The sequence below is a fragment of the Larimichthys crocea genome, chromosome III (genome assembly GCF_000972845.2).
Source record: "Larimichthys crocea isolate SSNF chromosome III, L_crocea_2.0, whole genome shotgun sequence".
NCBI classification, from domain to species: Eukaryota; Metazoa; Chordata; class Actinopteri; family Sciaenidae; genus Larimichthys; species Larimichthys crocea.
Window position 1 is genome coordinate 10,679,521 of NC_040013.1, and position 18,762 is coordinate 10,698,282.

At 41.7% G+C, this 18,762-nt stretch overlaps 2 protein-coding genes across 5 annotated transcripts in view; one reads left to right on the top strand and one right to left on the bottom strand.

Moving 5' to 3' along the window:
- cdh23 (cadherin-related 23) overlaps positions 1-18,762 on the top strand; it is a 149,414-nt gene that overhangs the window by 96,226 nt on the left and 34,426 nt on the right. The window contains exons 14-27 of the mRNA XM_027277516.1: positions 1,844-1,908; positions 3,109-3,346; positions 5,084-5,189; positions 5,466-5,593; positions 9,121-9,193; positions 10,108-10,224; positions 10,548-10,660; positions 10,791-10,898; positions 12,646-12,835; positions 13,136-13,281; positions 13,580-13,799; positions 14,329-14,481; positions 14,715-14,828; positions 15,368-15,516. Coding sequence (XP_027133317.1) covers positions 1,844-1,908; positions 3,109-3,346; positions 5,084-5,189; positions 5,466-5,593; positions 9,121-9,193; positions 10,108-10,224; positions 10,548-10,660; positions 10,791-10,898; positions 12,646-12,835; positions 13,136-13,281; positions 13,580-13,799; positions 14,329-14,481; positions 14,715-14,828; positions 15,368-15,516 — 1,920 coding nt within the window. The remainder of the gene's footprint in view (positions 1-1,843; positions 1,909-3,108; positions 3,347-5,083; positions 5,190-5,465; positions 5,594-9,120; positions 9,194-10,107; positions 10,225-10,547; positions 10,661-10,790; positions 10,899-12,645; positions 12,836-13,135; positions 13,282-13,579; positions 13,800-14,328; positions 14,482-14,714; positions 14,829-15,367; positions 15,517-18,762) is intronic.
- Positions 15,568-18,436, bottom strand: LOC104925557 (uncharacterized protein C10orf105). Of its 4 annotated transcripts, none has more exons than XM_019254584.2 (2): positions 18,334-18,436; positions 15,568-16,708 (listed from the first exon to the last, which is right to left on the bottom strand). In XM_019254584.2, the coding sequence occupies exon 2, from the start codon at positions 16,694-16,696 to the stop codon at positions 16,205-16,207; it is 492 nt and encodes a 163-aa protein (XP_019110129.2). In that variant the 5' UTR covers positions 16,697-16,708; positions 18,334-18,436; the 3' UTR covers positions 15,568-16,204. The 4 variants fall into 4 exon arrangements, with proteins under 4 accessions (XP_019110129.2, XP_019110128.2, XP_010737518.3 ...); XM_019254583.2 differs by lacking the exon at positions 18,334-18,436 and adding an exon at positions 18,158-18,280; XM_010739216.3 differs by lacking the exon at positions 18,334-18,436 and adding an exon at positions 18,132-18,280.

The following is an 18,762-nucleotide window of genomic DNA, read 5'->3' on the forward strand; positions in this document are numbered from 1 at the left end:
TCTCTCTCTCTCTCTCTCTCTCTCGTCATGGTGAGTGGGGCTTGGCCGCAGCAGCAGAGGCAGTATTAGCTCTCAGGCTGAGTCTAGCTCCTGTCACCGCTGCGATAGCTGTCACACTAACACCCCCACTGCTATCATTGGAGCACTTATGGGACTGTCACTCACCTGGGAGAGAGGGAGCAAAGGAGGGAGGGAGGCATCGAGGGGGAAGAGTGTGCTAAGGGAGATATGTAGAGGAGAGGGGAGACAGTGGAGATGGAGGAGGGGCTCAGAATTGCAGGGAGGAAAGCGAGGTAAAGACAGAAAAGAAAAAGGGAAAGATAAAGGAGGAGTGGGAGGAAGGGATTGGTAGGAATGCAAAAGGAGAGAGGAGGAGAAGCTGTTGAGTGGCATTAAATGATGAGGTTAGGAGAGACAGGACAGATGAAAACTCAAAGGTTAACATAAGAACCTGACTGGAGTCCCCAAACACCTCACATGTATTTAGCATCACTCTGTACTCGCTCAGCCGGATGTGCTTCAGTGCACTTGACAACAAAGCGAGGACCATTCACACATTAAAAAGAAACATCAATTCACCATCCGGGACGATGTGGTGGAAACTCTCTGTGAAATTACAGGCCTGAGCTAAACAGCATGGTGTAATTTTTTAGAAGCGGAAAAAGCGCATTGATAGCTGCAGCCGTTGTTCCATCTGTGAGAGGAATCATAGATGCACATGCACACACACAACTATAAATGTGTTCAATTTAAATGGCACAGATATTTCTTAACACATTTCAATGTGCACACATACAGTATGACACATGCGCAGCCAAAAAAGACTTGAATAAATACACACATGAACACACTCCCTCTCTTACAACATTGCAAGTCACAGCTACATGCAAAAAAAGCATCTGCCCTACACACACGCGTGCACACAGTCCTACATAATAGGGTCGGTATCAGGGCATCACTGAATCACAGTGGCCAGCATCGTGGTTGACGGAGCAGGCTGCAGACACGTTCAAGTTTGGCCCTTCAAGTGACTGCAGAGCCACTGAAGTGAAACTCTATTACAACAGCCTCTCCAGCCACGATCCATCAGCGCCGACACAACACCCTGTGTGTACGCATCAGCACATGTGTGCACATACGCATGCATGTGCTTACAAAGATAGATTGTGTTAATGTGGCGTTTCATAAAGTACAAGATTCCTGAGAGTGTTGCTCTTTATGTTGCATTTCTTTGACACCCCTTTTATCTGCAAAACATATGACAACAGTTGTTGCTGCTTTTATGGCAGTGGTGGGTCATGTGGAAGAGAGAAATATATCAGCTCCCCCAGATTTAATCTAATCAACACCTCTGAAGTGTATAAAGTGTGGCTTGCATGTTTTTAACAAAGTCATACGGTCTGAGCGCGTAGACTTTAGATCTGAGCGTGTAGACTTTAGATCTGAGCGTGCACAGGACATATTTGAGTGTGAGTGAAATGTTTGTGTCCAAGAAGAAGAAATCAATATGTTCAAGCACACATGTATTAAACACATGTATTACTCTGCTTTAAAGAGCCTCGCCTTATAACATTTTGCACCAACACATTGTGCCTATAGCATTTGAAAATGGAAGCCACACATAATCACACACTTAAAACTTAATAAAAAATTGATGAAGGCTGTTTTTACATGGTAACACATTTGCAAATGAATCCTGAAAGAGAATGGAAGATATAGCAGGTACATGTGAAAACCAAAGTAGAAAAAAATCCAGGTGAGAAATGAATGGACAACAGAAGCTGAATGTACTATAAAATTACAAGAAATAAACACTTTTTTTTTTTCTGTCTTTTGTGTCCAGGCTACAGACGGAGATGCAGGCACATTTGGGACTGTGCGTTACTACTTCAGTGACGAGCCAGACCAGTAAGACACAGCTACACACAAACATACTCAAACACTCCACACAATCACATAAATATTTCATTTATTTGGCCACTAGAGAATGATTGTACTGTTTCTGCCCACCCAGCCTCACCAGAGACAGCTGAGCAACAATGTGTCTGGCGCTTTTCTTTACTCCCTGCTCTCTTCAGGCCACAAATTTACAGAATCACACACACACACACACAGAAAAACAAACATTCACATAATTAATTCATTGATTCATTATCTTCAGCATCAAAAGGACACAATTAGTGTGGCTTCCTACTATTATTGTTTCTCTGTTACCCTTACCGAGCATCATTTTTGTCTGATTTGGGTCGTTTGTCGTTTCATTTCTGTAGAAAAGTTATTTTTTATACCAGCGTATTTCTGCAAAGATGAGAAAAACATCTAGAATGAAAACAGTTTCTCATTTTAACAATATACTTTCATGATACCTTTTTTACATACAAACATTTTGTTAATGCTTTTCTCATTATGATAACAAATCATTATTGCAGCTCTTTTTATCTTCAGTTAACAAGGATGACACAGTTCTGAACCTTCAGATGCATTGTAATGTGCTTTTTACTAAGGCTTTAAGACACCATTAACTATTTAGTAGATCTCATTGCCAGATTAAAAAAGTATTAAACTTAACAGGAGCACAAATGCAGACTAGTGAGCACGTCCCAACCACACACACAGTTTGATGTCTGGACAATGCCTGAATAATAAGTTGGACTGGGCAAGAAACACAGGGGCTGTGTACAAAAAGGGCCAAAGCCCACTCTTTTTCCTGAGGTGGCTGAGGTCCTTTAACATCTGGAGCTGGACACTCTGACGACCGTGGCAGAGAGGAGGATGCTGTCCAGGCTTCAGTCCATATTGGCCAATGTTTCACACCCTCTCTACGACACACTGGCTCAGCAGAGGAGCTCCTTCAGCAGAAGACTCCCTCACTTAGATGCACCACAGAGTGCCACAGGAAATCATTCATGCCTGCGGTCATTAAACTCTTTAACACCTCTGTCAGAGAGTCAGACACAACCCCTAGCATACTAACAAAAGTTAGTATGCTATGATTGCAATAACATAACATTAAAGTATATTGTTGTAATGAGAAAAAGGTCTTGTCACAATAACCCTCTTAAAACTGGGAGTTGACCACCTTTGATTTCACCTGTTTGTCTCTTGCAGGTTTTCATTGGATGATGAGACGGGCTGGGTCACTCTGCGGGCCAGTCTGGACTATGAGTTGATGCGCCGATTCACGCTGACCGTGTTGGCGAGGGACGGCGGTGGAGAGGAGACAACGGGCAGGATCCGAGTCAATGTGTTAGATGTCAATGACAATTCGCCACTGTTCCAGAAGGAGGCGTACGTGGGCTCGCTGAGAGAGAACGAACAGGCTGTCCAGCCGGTGGCACGAATCAGGGTGAGATGCGTTTAAAAGAATGGAGTTTTAAAAGAAACATATGAAGCAAAGAGTACCCTCTTGTTGCAAGACAGTAAAACTCTTCTGTTTACAGCTGCTATAAAGCACCCTATAAACATACACCTGTGACAATCAATGATTCTAAATATTAATGCACTAAACCAAAATCAGCATTCATAATTGTATTGTAGTGTTGCTTAGCAATTGTTTGGCTGCAATAAATGAACTAAATTTCTGCACCAAAAGAAATGTTTTTTTAATTAAGTGAGTCAGTCGGTTGTGGTGCAGACACATAAAAGTCGGTATAGTAAATCTATTCACTCACACAAAGATACCTGCAATAATACAGTATGTTCACATGCACATGTACTGTGCATTCACATAAAATAACATAATGTGTTTGTGGGCACTGTATTCAAGAAGAACAGGTCAGCCCAGTGTGTTGGCCATCAGTCACTGCCACACAAAAGGCAGAGGTACAGAGGCACAATGGTAACTAATGGCTCAGCGTTTCCTTTGATTGTGCCCTCGAGAGAAAGACTATTACGTCCCTTGTGGCAGTGGGTAGAGCAGTGGCTTACCCCGACACATTACAGTGTGGGAGTTGAGCTGATGACTGGGCTCAACGCTTGGCTCACTGTGTTTGATTAGTCTGAGCTAACCTTAAACGTTGCTAATATTAATACGCTGCCCGAGAGGAACAGGGAAGCCAGTCGCACAATTCTGTGTCAGCAATTTGCCCTGGAACTCACTCTATATACACACACAAGCGTGCACACTGCTCCAGAAAACAGGGAGACAAGGAGGAAAGTGGAAAAAGACTGAAATAGATGGAAGTCGATGTGTTGAGAGACGAAGCAAAGAGAGGCTTTTCTTTTTCTGCTTCTTTCTTTTTCCAAAAAAATGCCTGGGAGGTTTATGCCTCCTACTACAGTGCTTATGCTTTCTAACAGCTAAATCTTTTTTTAAAAATTCTCTACAATTCTTATTCCTTTACTTCTTTTGCCACTCATCTATTTGAATTTCTGCCCCCGACTCCTCTTACTGAGTGGTAAACGATCTAATATGAATCTGTTTGTCGAAATTTGATATAGGAAGGCAGTCTGTAAGAAAAAAGACACAGCTTAGGAAGTTGTGGGGGTAGAAAGGTGTTGCTTACTCAACACTTTGGCGTTAAATCAAAGAGTAGAGATATGCGTGTTATGGAGAGATATAAGTGAGTGTTTTTGACAACCTGTCCAGCCTCTAATGATGCCGGAGAGGCCTAGTAGACTCTCCTCACAGCCGGAGGACTCATGTTTAAGTTCCTTCCAACTTGAGAATAATGAGGGGGTGTCATTATTGTTGTTGATGTTGTTGTGGATTAGCCCTGCGAAGTATAGTTTCTTCTGTCCTCTGTCTGACTGGCTTGTCTTGGCTCAGTTGGTGTTCATCCAGTATTGACGCCTGCTACCACTAATAGCCAGAATCAGCTTTAATCTGTCCAATAACATGCCATCACTGACTGACAGCTTGCTGGCTACACACATATGCAGACTGACACGCACCCATGCTGTGCAAACATACACATATAAATATTAGCACTGTCTACTGCAGCATCTGTCCTGTTACACTGTCTGTCCACTTGTCTTACTCACTCAAAAACTTTTTCTCTCTATGGACTTTTGACTGTCACTGAGGCATATGTTAAAAGCACTTCTGTCTCTTAATATCCCACCACTGTCTGCCCACCCACAGGCTACAGATGAGGATTCTCCTCCCAACAACTTCCTGACATACACCATCATTTCAGCTTCGGCCTTCCCCAGTTACTTCAGCATCATCATGGTGGAGGGCTACGCAGGTATGTTTGCCTTTAGAAGCATGTAGCCATCTATAATATGCTTGAGTATGTCAGTTACAGTATGGGCATGAATGTTGTTGATGTGCAGACTAGCTAAACTCACATTTAAGTTGAAAAATAGTATCTCCACCTGTTTATAGTTGTTGCAATTTCTGGTTTGTAGTTTTGACTCGTAGCTTTACTAAGCTGTGATGTTGCTGCATGTCCCACATTAAAAAAAACACATTTAGCACAAAACCACCTTTCTTCTTCTCTCTCCCCCTTTCCTTCTATCAGTGATCAATGTGAACAGGCCTCTGGACTATGAGCAAATTCCCAATGGGATGATCTACTTGACAGTGATGGTCAAAGATGGTGGAAACCCAGCCCTCAACAATACCGTCCCTGTCACGGTGGAGGTGATTGTAAGTACAACCCGGCATAATGCAAGACTCTCTGTAGTGGCTGTCAGCCAAAAACTGATAGAGAACCTTGCACGTACATTTTTTTTTACTCTGTCATCTGCAGTACAACTTATGGACACCATCTTACCTTGATGTAAATCTACTAGCAGCTGTTATTTGTTGTTTGCCGCTGTCATGGATCAAGGGATTGGTTAAATGTTTCTGAGTCAGACCAGCAACTCAGTTCTTTCACAGAGATCACTGAGGTCAGTCTGACTAAATCATAAAGTATTAGATTATTTAGTATTATAGACACATGCAGAATCATACATAGTTTTTACAAACTTTATATTTATAACAAGTATTTCTCAACTAGGTGCAGATCTAATTGTCTTTGATTTTATCATAAACAGCCATGAGATTAAAATATTTTTTCTAAATCTGTCAAATTAGCTGGTTAAGAAAGTGGATGTGGATCATTAAAAGACTCTTAGCCTCTCGTGCATTGATTGGAAGGGTTAGGGTTAGAAATTAAAAAAAAAATGTTATTAATAAATGCATCTTTAATAATAGATATCAATAGTAAATAATAAGCTTAAAAAACACTGTAATGGTTCAGTATGAGGTTTTAGTGTCATTGTCAGTGCCAACTTTTGCGTCTTCCGCAACAGTGTGTTTGTTTTTTTAGTTCCAGAAAAGTACTTAAATAGTTAAAAACAAGTTTGGAGACAGCTCTTTTCCTCTTAGCTGTGAATCTCTTTAATTCACACTTTTTTAATATATCTTCAAGCGTGGTATTTTTTTAATGACTCTCTTGGTACTGCAGCAGACACACCCTGTGACAAATTCCTCACAGTCTCCCCACGTTCAAAAGCACGATCTCCAAACTTTTACAGAGTTTTTTTCATTAAGTTTCTCCTCAGATGTGACTCTGAAAGATTTGTGGGCCTAAGATTTGGAAGCGTAACTTTTATAGGAACTGTTACACCATGTGCACAGAATGAAGACTAAGCTGTCTTGTATTTATCTAAATGTTGATCCAGTGTGTGACAGGTGTCCATCGGCTCATGGTGGATCGTTTCACGTTCTTCAGCATCACTTACATATTTCCTCACTGCCTGAATCATTCTGAGTACCTTTTGATCCATGTCTGACTACAGCTTTGTTTGCAGTTTTATCACAGTCTGTGTGACTATCTGAGTTTCCAGTTTCGTTGCTTTTGTCAGTCTTATCACCAAATGTCTTATTTTAGGGCGCTAGAGAAAGTCACAGCCGTCTACTCGCACACAATGAGTCAGAGAGGAAAAGTAATATACTGTGCACACGGTTTTGGATCCTAATTCTCCAAGATAATCCTGCTGTTTCTGTTGCATGTTTTCCTGCAACCTGATTGTATTTTTTGTAAATGTTATGTGCCACCTCTCTTCCCATGTATGAAAGACCATGTCATGATGTCAAGTCTCATATTACATGGTTTCATTTGTTACTTAATTAATGCCTCTGCATCTATTTAAGGCATTGCAAATACCCTTTCCTGTCTGTTTCCTGATCTCATGTTTTCTGCACTGACTGTAGCTTTCTAATGTCGGGTCTGACTGACTCTTTTGTCAGATGACTTGGTTAAAGGCAGTAAGCAGATAATGCCTGCCTGTTCAACCTGAGATGTTTTATTTGTAGTCACAACTTGTGTTTAAATTCTCATTTGATCCAAGGTGATGACACATGACAGGTTCACAACATGTTATATAATATGTTTCATATGACAATGAATTCGTTTTTGTCCTTTGCATATGATGTGGAACTAATTATACCTACATTCAACTTTTTTGCTGTCTTATTTATTATCTTATTCCTGTCACTCAACAATAAGATGTATTGCTCTGATGTATCCCTGATATTGCTACCTTTATCAGTCTTTATTTTAAGCCAAAAAATATTTTAAATATATTGAATATAAAATATTTATTGTAAATACAAGTCAAACATTAATACCATTAGAATGTATCCATTATTGTATTTCTCTGTTGGTTTGTGAAAATCTTACTCTGCATCTTCAAGGAAGTCCTGATGGAATTCAGCTAAACCATCTGTACCATATGTAAATCCGGTGTGTAGTATAGTGCTGACGATTCTGTATAACAGACTATGTGTTTCTGTATTTTTTTTTCTCTTAGCTTTAAATAGTAAACATGAATTTTGATCTTTGCTAAGATGCTATAAATACAGCAGTAAAAATATAATGAGCAACCAGAACCCGTATCCTCATATCCCTGCTGGCTCTTAAACTCATTTCCCCTGATAGGCATTCATTGTACATGTAACTTTTCATCATAAAAGAAGAAATGACAGAGTAGAATGGATGAATCCAGCTGGAATATTCTTGGATATGCAAGAACAGTACACGTATCTATACACAGCCTACACAAGGGAGAAATATTGTGTTAAAGAATGAAGGAAACTATGCCGGAATGCAAAAATGAATAGGGACGGACGTGCACAATGTTGTATTCCCTCTATGTCCTCCACAGTGTCGTGACTCACACCACAGGGGTTTATCAGTAGCTGGCAGCATCACACACACAATGCTTTGCACCAGTGTAACATAGAGCCCAGATAGATAATAGTGCCAGTGACTGTTGTTAAAGTGTTAACAATTCTCAGCAGCTCACACAGTGGGGAGCCTTTCTGCGAATAGCCACACAACTGGATGTGTTGGAGTGAAATGGAGTCTAATTCAATGAGTGGGAGGTTGTGGGAAATATAAATGCTCTGGGAAAGTCCATGTGACAGCAGATGTTGTTCCATGTTGTAGCCATTCGTTCCTGTCAAATTACAAGACTTGATTACCCTTTGTTTTAGGTAAAGCCATTAATAATAATGTTTTTAATGATTTTCTCCCCTATCATTGCAAATGTGTCTTCTTTTTTAATGTCCAACTCAGCCTTTGCAATATACCACTGATTATTCAGGTGTAGTTTTTCCACACTCCTGCAATTAAAGCAATTAACTACACTGCACTGCCTGGTTAGGAGTTTTCACTTTAATCAGCTGACTAACCATCATCAAAGGCATTTATTCAAACTGTATTAAATTCATTGAGGGCATGTCATCATTTATGATGATGTTGAGGTACAGAATAAAGTAGAAATAGAGAATGTTTGCGTTGAGCATTAGCCAATCACTTGCACAAGTGAAATAACGACTATGGAAGCAGTTTAATATTGATGATACGGTGATATCAGATGGCAAGTGGCCATAAAGAGCTTTATAAATAAAAACTACGTCTTAATGTTAGAGATGTCCATCCAACCTTTTCATCATACAAGATGCAATGATGAGTAAAGTGACTGTCTCCACTTAATCTTAGATACCACTACTGTTTTACTATTAAAAACATTAAGCGCTTCTCAGCGTCCTGATTCCCAAATATGTTGTGTGATGACGGCTTCAAACCCTTTTTTAGTTCCTCTTTTTTAAGCATCATTTGCATTTTTCTCATTGTTTAGCACATTGATTTGAGCTGTTGTTGTTCTTTATACCTCCTCCAGGATGAAAACGACAATCCACCCGAGTTCAGCAAGCCGTCCTACATTGTCAAAATCCCAGAGAACATTAATGCCGGTGAGTCATTTTATACATGTGGGGTTACAGTTTAGTTGCTAGAATGCATTTTCCGATCTGTACAACCAACACAGCACTTAAACACTCCAAACAGCTCAAACACGGTGTGTAGGACATACCGTCACTTCTTACTTGAATTGCCTTACTATTAGCATATTCAACAAATAGCTTTGCTTTCTTGGGGGTATGTTTTATTTTATTTCGGTCCTCTGGCCTCTGCTGTCTTATTTGTTTTGATTTTGCATAATGTTTTTAAATGCTCAGCCAGAATGCAGGATATTGACTATTCAAGGAAAAATCATTGGCTGCTATATTCATTCTCATGCATGCATTCAGAAGACTCTTTTATCCCAGACAATAGATTAGTTTCCAGTCGCTAGAGGGAAATGAGATATTTGCCCGCCCCTTTCTCCCTCTGAGCTCCAGCAGACGCTGGCCACTTTTTGTGTCTCGAACACGATTTTGAAAGAGCGCACAGTTGAGCAGCCTTGAGCCAAGGCTGAGGTTTAGGGCCATATGGTTAAAGTGCTTGGCCCTCAGCTAGGGGCCTAAGGCTTGGGCTGCAAGGCTGGGCTAAAGGCTAGCCCTGCAGCTCTGGCTAGCCTCTCATCCCCCTGTCTGCTGGGGTATTGATCTAGCCTGTGCCAAGTATGGGCTGTGCCAAACAAGCTGATAATCCACTAATCCATAAACCCACTCACTGCCATGCCATCAGTGGAGCTGTGGATGGGGGCGGTGAAGAAATTAGCTCTCTGAATGCCATTTCAGTCTGTCTCTGCTGCTTGTCTTTCCTCTTTACTAGACTTCACATATTTTCCTCATAACTCTGTGTCTCAATTCATTTTTCCTTCCCACTCCATGAGTTGTAACTTTCTTTCTGTCTTCTTGCCTTCATCCCTCCCTCTCCTCCACAGGAGCAACTGTGCTGCTTGTGAATGCTACTGATTTGGACGCCTCGCGGGAGTTTGGCCAGGCCTCACTCATCTACTCCCTGGAGGGCTCCTCTCAGTACCGTCTCAACTCACGCTCAGGTGTGTGTGTGTGTGTGTGTGTGTGTGTGTGTGTGTGTGTGTGTGTGTGTGTGTGTGCGTGCATGCGCGAATGCGTGTGTGTGTGCATTTGCAAGTGTGTATATTTTCTGAAAGCATACTTGTAATTGAGACAGAATTATTGAGATCTGATTCCATTTTTCTATTTCAAATTTGAATTGTTTGAGGTCATTCTGCTGTCAGTTCACATCTGCAACACCCTTTTCTCTTTTGCTTACATGCACATTGTGGCTGGGTTGTGTGGGTTTTTTGGTTAGGGCCTTTAACTCAATTTGTCCTGACTTCTCATTCCATGTGTGTTTCAGGAGAGATCACCACCACAGCCCTGCTGGATCGAGAGCTGAAGTCCGAGTACATCCTGATAGTCAGAGCTGTGGATGGAGGGGTGGGCCCTCAGCAGAAGACTGGCATCGCCACGGTAACCTCTTTGCAGCCATCATCCTTCTGATCCTCCTTACAGCTGTTTCATGTTTTTTGCATTATACACCATGGTGGTCTATTACATAGCTCATTTTCCATTAACTTTCCCTCACTCTCACGTTGTATAGGTGAATATCACTATTTTGGACATCAATGACAACGCCCCTTTCTGGAGAGATGAGCCATACCATGCCAACGTAGTGGAGAAGAGCCCAATATACACCGATGTTATCTCTGTGAGTGCAGAGACCTCTCCTTTTTATACACAAATGTGATGTTGAGAGAACACCAGGATCCTTGAGAAGTTGTGATCATTAAAGGCATATTGTACATGAAAAACAGTACATCATCACCATCACTGCGTAGGTCATCACAAACACTCTAATATTAGCCCAAACTTTCTCATTGTCCTGATGGTGTCTTTGGCAGTGTGTTGTTGTTAATTAAGCCCTGATTGTCCATTAATTAAAGCGGTGTCAGTGAGTGTAATTAAGGGAGTCCGATTGCTAATTAAAATGTAGCCTGCAGTCATACGCATAGCAAATTATTCAGCTGCTAGGCAGAAAAGTAAGCAAGAACCCATCTTGCAGGGCAAGCGAGTGGAATGGAGAAATGATAAGGGAAGAGAAATTCAAGATATAAGCTTTGGCACTGCTAAAATGTTGCTACATTTTCCACTTGTTTCTGCTCTCTTGTAGCTATTCCTCAGTTGAGTTCATTTATGGTGCAGCCAGCAATGCAATGCATACTGTATGTGACTGTGCTCAGTGGACAGACACTGTTACCCCTTTGACCATTTTTCAATGAATCGGCCCACCCATGCTTACACTTCTGTAATTGGCCCCAATGTAGCCCTGGCCCAACCAGCGTTACTATGGTGACAAGAGGCCACCTGCAGAGTCCCCCTTGAGGTGTCCAGTGAGCCGATGAATTTGGTTGCAGCACCCAGTACAAAAATCAGCCCACTCAAAACTCGGTGCACCCCACCATCACTAGTAGTCCTTTTACATTCAGGGCCTACACATGCGCAGTGAACCCCCTCTAATATCTCGTCTCAAAACAATATTCTCTTTTCTGCCACTCTGCAGTCAGGCCAGAGCTGCAGTTCAATAGACAGGGCTAATATATTTGCTCACCATCTTTTAATGTGTTCTGCTCACACCAGAATTGATTAGTTGGACTGGCTGAGCTAGACACTTCCCCACATCTTATATCACCTACCTTTGTCTGTGCTTTTGCTAATCAATGGGCCTCAGAGATGCCTGCCTACCATGTCCCCTTAATAATTTAATACCTGCAAAACCTTTGTTCCTCTAATGACCAATTAACCACTTTCTAACGTTTTTAGTCAGCGTACTGAATAATTGAACAGCTCTTTAAAAATCAGCCAGTGTTTTAGCTTGGCTCCCGGTTTCACACATTCATCACCCATCGCCACTTTGTGTCAGAAAAGAGACGTTACCATTTTTCTTTTAGCTGACTGATGTGTTAGGACCGTAGGAAGGGGTTGAGTTTGAAGATGCTCTAGGGCAGAGGTGTCCAAACTGTTCCACATAGGGCCGGTGTGGCTGCAAGTTTTTGATCCAACCAACCAAAAGCACACAGTTTGACCAATCAACTCTTTGAAGACTAAGATCAGTTGATTAAATGAGTCGTCTGGTGTGCTGCTGTTTGGTTGGAAGGAAAATCTGCACTGGCCATTTGTCGAACAGTTTGGACACCCCTGCTCTAGGGGATGTTGTTATTACTATTATGAATACAATTACTGTTTTTCTTTTTCTTTAACTGATTATTTTCCTCATTCTTCCCCTCCTGACATTTTCTGTACTCCTGGCCCCGCATCCTTTTCTCCTTGCTGATAGTTTTATAAAACAACACAGTTTAACTTTAGGATTGAGGATACACCACTTGTTTTGGGGGTGAGTTATTAAAAGAGTTCAGACCAAAAGAAAAAATGTCTTGTCCTGTCTTTCACCTGTCCAGGTGTTGGCAGTGGACCCTGATGATGGGGAAAATGGTACAGTGATGTACAGTATCAGTCCAGAAAACCCTTACTACACGATTAACAGCAGTACAGGGAAGATCCGCACCAGTGGGGTAACCCTGGACAGGGAAAGCTCCAACCCCAGGGAGGCAGCACTCATGAGGACCATTATCATCTCAGCTGTCGACGGTAAGTAATGTTTATGTGTGCGACGTAATGTCAGTTTACACTTGTATTTGCCTTTCACTGTGTAAATTTGTTTGACTCATGAAACACATAAACCATTTGTAAGCGAGCTTGAATAGCTTTATATCATTCTCAGCAGAGAGCTTTCAATTCTGAGCGATTAGCCTCTTTCTTCAAGCCTCATTCCTCAAGTTTTATGTTGACCATGAAACTTTTTACTGCGGCTAATAAACTCCTCTGACCGTGAGATGTGGGGTGTGTGTGCGTGTCTGTCTTTATGTGTCCCTCTGGCGTCCTCTTTAGGTGGTAGACCTCCACTGCGTGCATCAGCGAGCACCACAGTGTCTGTTAACCTGCTAGATCTGAATGACAATGACCCAACCTTCATCAACCTGCCCTTTGTGGCTGAGATGCCAGAGGGACTGCCCATTGGATCCTCAGTTTTTAAGGTAAAAAAAACACATTCAATAATGATCATATTTTAAAAGAGAAAAAGGATTCAGAATTTTTACATTTTAAAAATTTCAGTGGTGCAAAATATAATTTTTTTCTTAACGTAATGTTTTTAAAATATGACTTTCAAAGAGATTCAGTACTTTATGATAATTGCTATCCAATTAAAATAAAACTTCATGTTTAACATATCTCTCTTTTTACTGGCCGTCCTTAATCCTTTCAATAACCTGCTGTGCTCTTTCTTGATTTCACTCTCTCCTGTGTATTGTCCCCTCTCTCTTCCTGTTATAGGTCCAGGTAGAGGACCCAGATGATGATAAGAATGGTTTGATAACAATGGCGTTACAGATGGGAATGCCTCGCCTCGACTTCTACCTGAACACCTCCACTGGCATTCTCACTTCCACTGCAGTCCTGGATCGCGAGCAGATAGCACAATACCATTTGAGAATTATTGCACACGATGCAGGGAAGTTCCCTCGCACCTCCACTTCAACCCTTACTATCACAGGTGAGCCAAATGTGGCTGATGGTAAGAAACCTGGGTTTGATTTTTCTTTGACCCTATATATGAAACTGCTAAGCCATGGTATGATTGGATTCTGCCTGTCATGAACAGTTACTTCATTATGGCAGATGGTTAACCACTGACTTCTCAGGAATCTGCTGATAAGGATACCACCACCTGCTGGTGGGATGTGAGAAATCTTTAAAGGAGACAAACCGCCTGACTGCTGTTAACTAAAAAAAAGAAATGGAAAAACTGAAAAAGGTTTTCTGTCATTTCTCGAAAGGATCAGATGAGTCAGAGGCATCAAAATATTTTGAATTGTTTCATAGAGATTGTGTCACGTCTCTTAACTTCGCAGGGAAGTCAGGACCAACTATAGAACAGCACAGATCGTTGAACTAGACTGTTTAACTAGACTATACACTAAAACCTTTCCACTCACTGCACCACCCTGCTGCCTTATTTGTCCTCATGTACAGTACATCTATCTGTATGTCCTCATGTCTTTCTGTCTGTGTGCGTGGGTCAGTTCTGGATGTAAATGATGAGACGCCCACCTTCAACCCTCGCCTGTACAATGTTTCCCTGAAGGAGAGTGTCCCTAGAGACCACATTGTAGCACGCCTCAGCTGCTCTGACAACGACGCTGGTCTCAACGCCGAACTTAGCTACTTCATTACAGGTCAGAGGTCAAAGTGGGGGGTTGTTTTTGTGTGTCTGTGGGCTACAGGGGTCTATGTGCACATACAGTACCTTTGTCCATCCATCCATCTGTGTATGACCTGTGTGTGACTGAGGTGAGCTGCTCTTGCATGCTTCTTTTAGTATTATAGTTGTTCTGTGTGTATATAAATGAGTATGTTTAACTAATATGCCGTAAATTAATTTGGAATTGTGTCTGTGTTCTGTTTCTAGGTGGTAATCAGGACGGTAAATTTAGCGTGGGTTTCAGAGACGGGGTTGTTCGGACGGTGGTTGGCCTAGACAGAGAGACCCAAGCAGCATACACTCTGGTTGTAGAAGCTATAGGTATGTTATGAACTCACCTTTTTATGATAATAGAAAAACGTTATCATCTTTTATCATCCCCATTACACAGTCTGTGTGTATATTTGTTATAATTTGACTTGTTTTCTGAGTTGTTTTGTTTGGGATCTTCAAAGCTGCTCCTTTGTACTTTCGTACGACAATGATTAGAAAAAGCAATGCCTGCACATCTGCTGTGATTTCAGACTATTGCTCAACTGCCTTTGTTCCTGTTTGAAAAGCAAGAACAAAACTCTGAGGTTTTCCTGTTTTGGAAACCAGTGAGTCACGCTGGCTTATCTGCAGAGGGGGCCAGAGACACGAGAGAGTGGAGAAGAAGCAGAGATAATGCAAAACTGCGCAAGAGAACAGGACTACACATATTGTCCTAATTCACAAGCAGATGAAAACAACCCAACAAGTTCTGATGAGCCAAGCCAACAATGTGTCTATTTGTGTTGTCCTGGCTCAACCCTAAAATTAGCATTAACCTGAATGATTGCAGCTGATGTGTTTGTGAATGTGTCTGTTTCTGCACATAGACAACGGTCCAGCAGGCAGCCGGAGGACAGGCACAGCCACTGTATTTGTTGAGGTGCAGGATGTTAACGACAACAGACCCATCTTCCTGCAAAACAGCTATGAGACCAGCATACTGGAGAGCGTGCCCCAAGGAACCAGCATCCTTCAGGTAGAAAACACACTGCTAAACACATCTCATCACAAACTGCACTTTCATCAGTCAAACTTAAAAAGTAATTTTATTTTGTAAACAATTACAAAACACAATCAGTTACAGAGTGGTCTCTTTTTGGCTCTGGGTTCATTTGTCTTGTCAGCATTGGTAAGTCATTATGTTTTGATAAAATAATGTCTTAATATACATGAATTACCAGATCCATGGGGTGTGTAAATCATACTCATCCCCACACCACGAATGTGATGGAAGAACATTTTTAAGACTAAATTTATTTACCTTGCTGTGGGGTTTCTATGTTGAATTATTATTCACTGCATCTGTTTGATTTCCCTTGGAAAAATGAGTATATAATCAAATCAAATTCAATTTATTCTAGAATGTCAAATCTGATGATGCATCAAATCTTTACTGAGATAATTGCAATCAAATTGAGTTGTTGTTGGATTAGATCAGTTTTCTCTCTAGTGAAAATAGTGCAGAGCAGTGCTGAAAAAGAACATCCATGCACAACAATGTTACCTGCTAAAAAGGGTGAAATCTTCAGTCACAAGAAATGCGCTGCAATGGCTTTTTGATTGCCCAATTTTTAAACATTTGTTTTGTTGCAAACCTCATCCACTTTATCCACCTGTATCACTTGTTTTGAGGAGCAGTCATCAGCCCTTAGCCTGTCCTCAAGTCAGATTTCCGTGACATAGTCAAATAGACATGGCATAGTAAGGTGAGGCTCCGTACTGGCTTCTGGCTGTGGTGTCTGTTGAGCTAGTGACTGGGACACATGTGTGATCTCTCGCTCATGCGGCCTACGATGGGGCGGTCGTCTGAAGGAGAGGTTGTATGAACGACGATAGGACCCCAGTCTCTTCCACACCTTGAGCTGGGGCTCACTGGACCGGCTTCTTCCATGGGTCAAGCTCTCCCCTGGGCCACAGCTCGCCTCTGAGTCCCCATCCTGTTCTGAGGGCCGGCACACTGCCAGAAATGCTGCTAATCCTGCCAGCAGCAGCGATAAACCCAGCACCACCATGATGGTGAATTCTGGGTCGTAGTCATCTGAAGAATAGGATGGGGGCTGTGAGATGGTGGGAGAAGTGTTGGTGGTTGTAAGGTTGGATAGAGTGACATTTTCTGTGTTAAAGATGAAGTTGGACCCTGGTTCAGTGGCGTTCATGTTGTCTTAGCCCTGGATGGAGAAGACAACATTAGATTGAAGGTCTATGTAAGGGTGTGTGTGTGTGTGTGTGTGTATGTGTGTGTGTCTGCTTGTATGTGGTCAGCCTCTGCCAAAGCTTCTTGCCTCACTAACCAAGCCTAACCAAGCTGAGTAGGTTAATTTTCACTTTATTGGGAGAAGGGCTTATGATAAACGTACACACACGCACAAATACGCACAGAAACGGCTGCATGCACATGCACATGCACATGCGGTGAGTGTTTGGCATTTGCGGCAATTATGTAGCTATTAAATCAAGGACTACAAAACAGTCAATGCTTGACAGGCTTTCTTCAATGTAAAACAAATTGGGTTTATTAAAATGCCCCTTGTAAAATGCAAGGCACCCACCTCATCTACCCCGGTCTCCAATTATCCCCCCTCTCATTCTACGTGCCCCCATCTTCAGCATAGTAACATTTGTAAATGTCATCGTCCTTAATTCAGCGGAGACAAAGCATGGCTTATCGGTTTAAGGGAAACACATTGGGACGTGAAATTATTTTTAAGACCAAATGCCAGGAAAGCTGTGAAAAGGCCAGTGGAGCAGGATGGCTCGTTAGAGAGTCAGTTCATTAGTCAGCGCCTCCAAGCACATATGCCACACGCACACACGCACACACGCACACACACACACACACACACAAACTATTCAAACACAAACTTTTTTTCTCACCCACACATACTGGAGACTGTACTGCACATATTCGTGATTAGGCATGCTGGTCTCAAGCTTGGCAGCTTAGCTTTAAGGTACTCTCCCTCTCGATCACCCCACTTTGTTGCTCCCGCAGATCTGACCGCTCAGCTAGTTTTTAAAACAGTCAAACTAATTTCTTTGCTTCTTTACAAGACACTTTGTCTAACCTATTCACATTTGTAAAGTTTGACTAATTATGCATCCACAAGTTCTCCAGTTCCCTAGTAGCCTGCTTGCAAATGCAAAAAATACTTTTTTCTGTTTTATTGCCTTTTGACTAGTCTCTATTTATGTTATTTGTTTACTGTATATTCTCTATATTGTCTACATATTGATCTCAGCCTCTATTTGTTATTATCCAAATCTGTTCTCGAAATAAGTACTAACCATACTAAAACAAATGAATGCGACACTCTCCTCATACTCCTTTTAGACAATGTGCAGTTACTAAAGCACATGTCAAGCAGCTCACATGCCTTTTAGGAGTTTCATTCCAAAATGAGACCCTGTGGCAGATATAAAATACATATTGTAAGAGACATTAATGAGATTGTTAGAAAAGTTGAGACCTTAAGATTTGTAAGAACTTAAATATGTTTACCTCTAAAATACTTAGCAGTTAACATTTATTCTTCAGATTGAACCTTTAGTAATTTAGAATAAAACCCTTCAAAAATGTATACTCACACCCACACTTTAGAAACTCTTTAAAACAGCACCTTGCTTAATTCCAGTAACTGAGGTCAGACCTGTTTCTTGGCTCCACGCTCTTGTTTTCCCCCCTTAAACTGCTGATTTCCCAGAGACAGAGGGGAAAACGCTGGGGAGGAAGAGGGGAACAAGGAGGAAAAGAGGGTAAAATGTGGGGAACAGCATAACAACCGAAATATCTCACAGTTGTTTTAATCCCAGGGAGCCAAAGACAATAGTGTGTTTTCTGAGCCATGCAGAGGCTTAGTGAATAATCTCTTAATGCTTACACTCCTCATGCTTACACTTATAACATCTGGCTCAGCAATGTAGTCTTACACTTTATACACCCCTTTTATGGCCTAAGTGGTGCAGTCCGCTGTGTAATACCCTATTCATCACTCACCAATCTGACCCCCCAGCCTCTTTTTTCTCCCATCTCCCCCTCCCTTCTCCTCCTCTTTCTCCTCTTCTCTCCAGCTCTTTTATAAAGCTAATGAGACTGAAGTTGGGCCCCTCTTCACAGGGGGAGTGGGAGAGAGCAAAGGAGGACACACAGGGCAAGAGAGAGAGACTGTGAGAGTGTATGTATCTGTATTTGTGCGTACCCAAGTGCACATACATGCTCTCAAGT

Excerpts from the sequence above, each read along its gene's own strand:
- LOC104925557 (XM_019254584.2), bottom strand. The coding sequence starts at position 16,696 with ATGAACGCCACTGAACCAGGGTCCAACTTCATCTTTAACACAGAAAAT.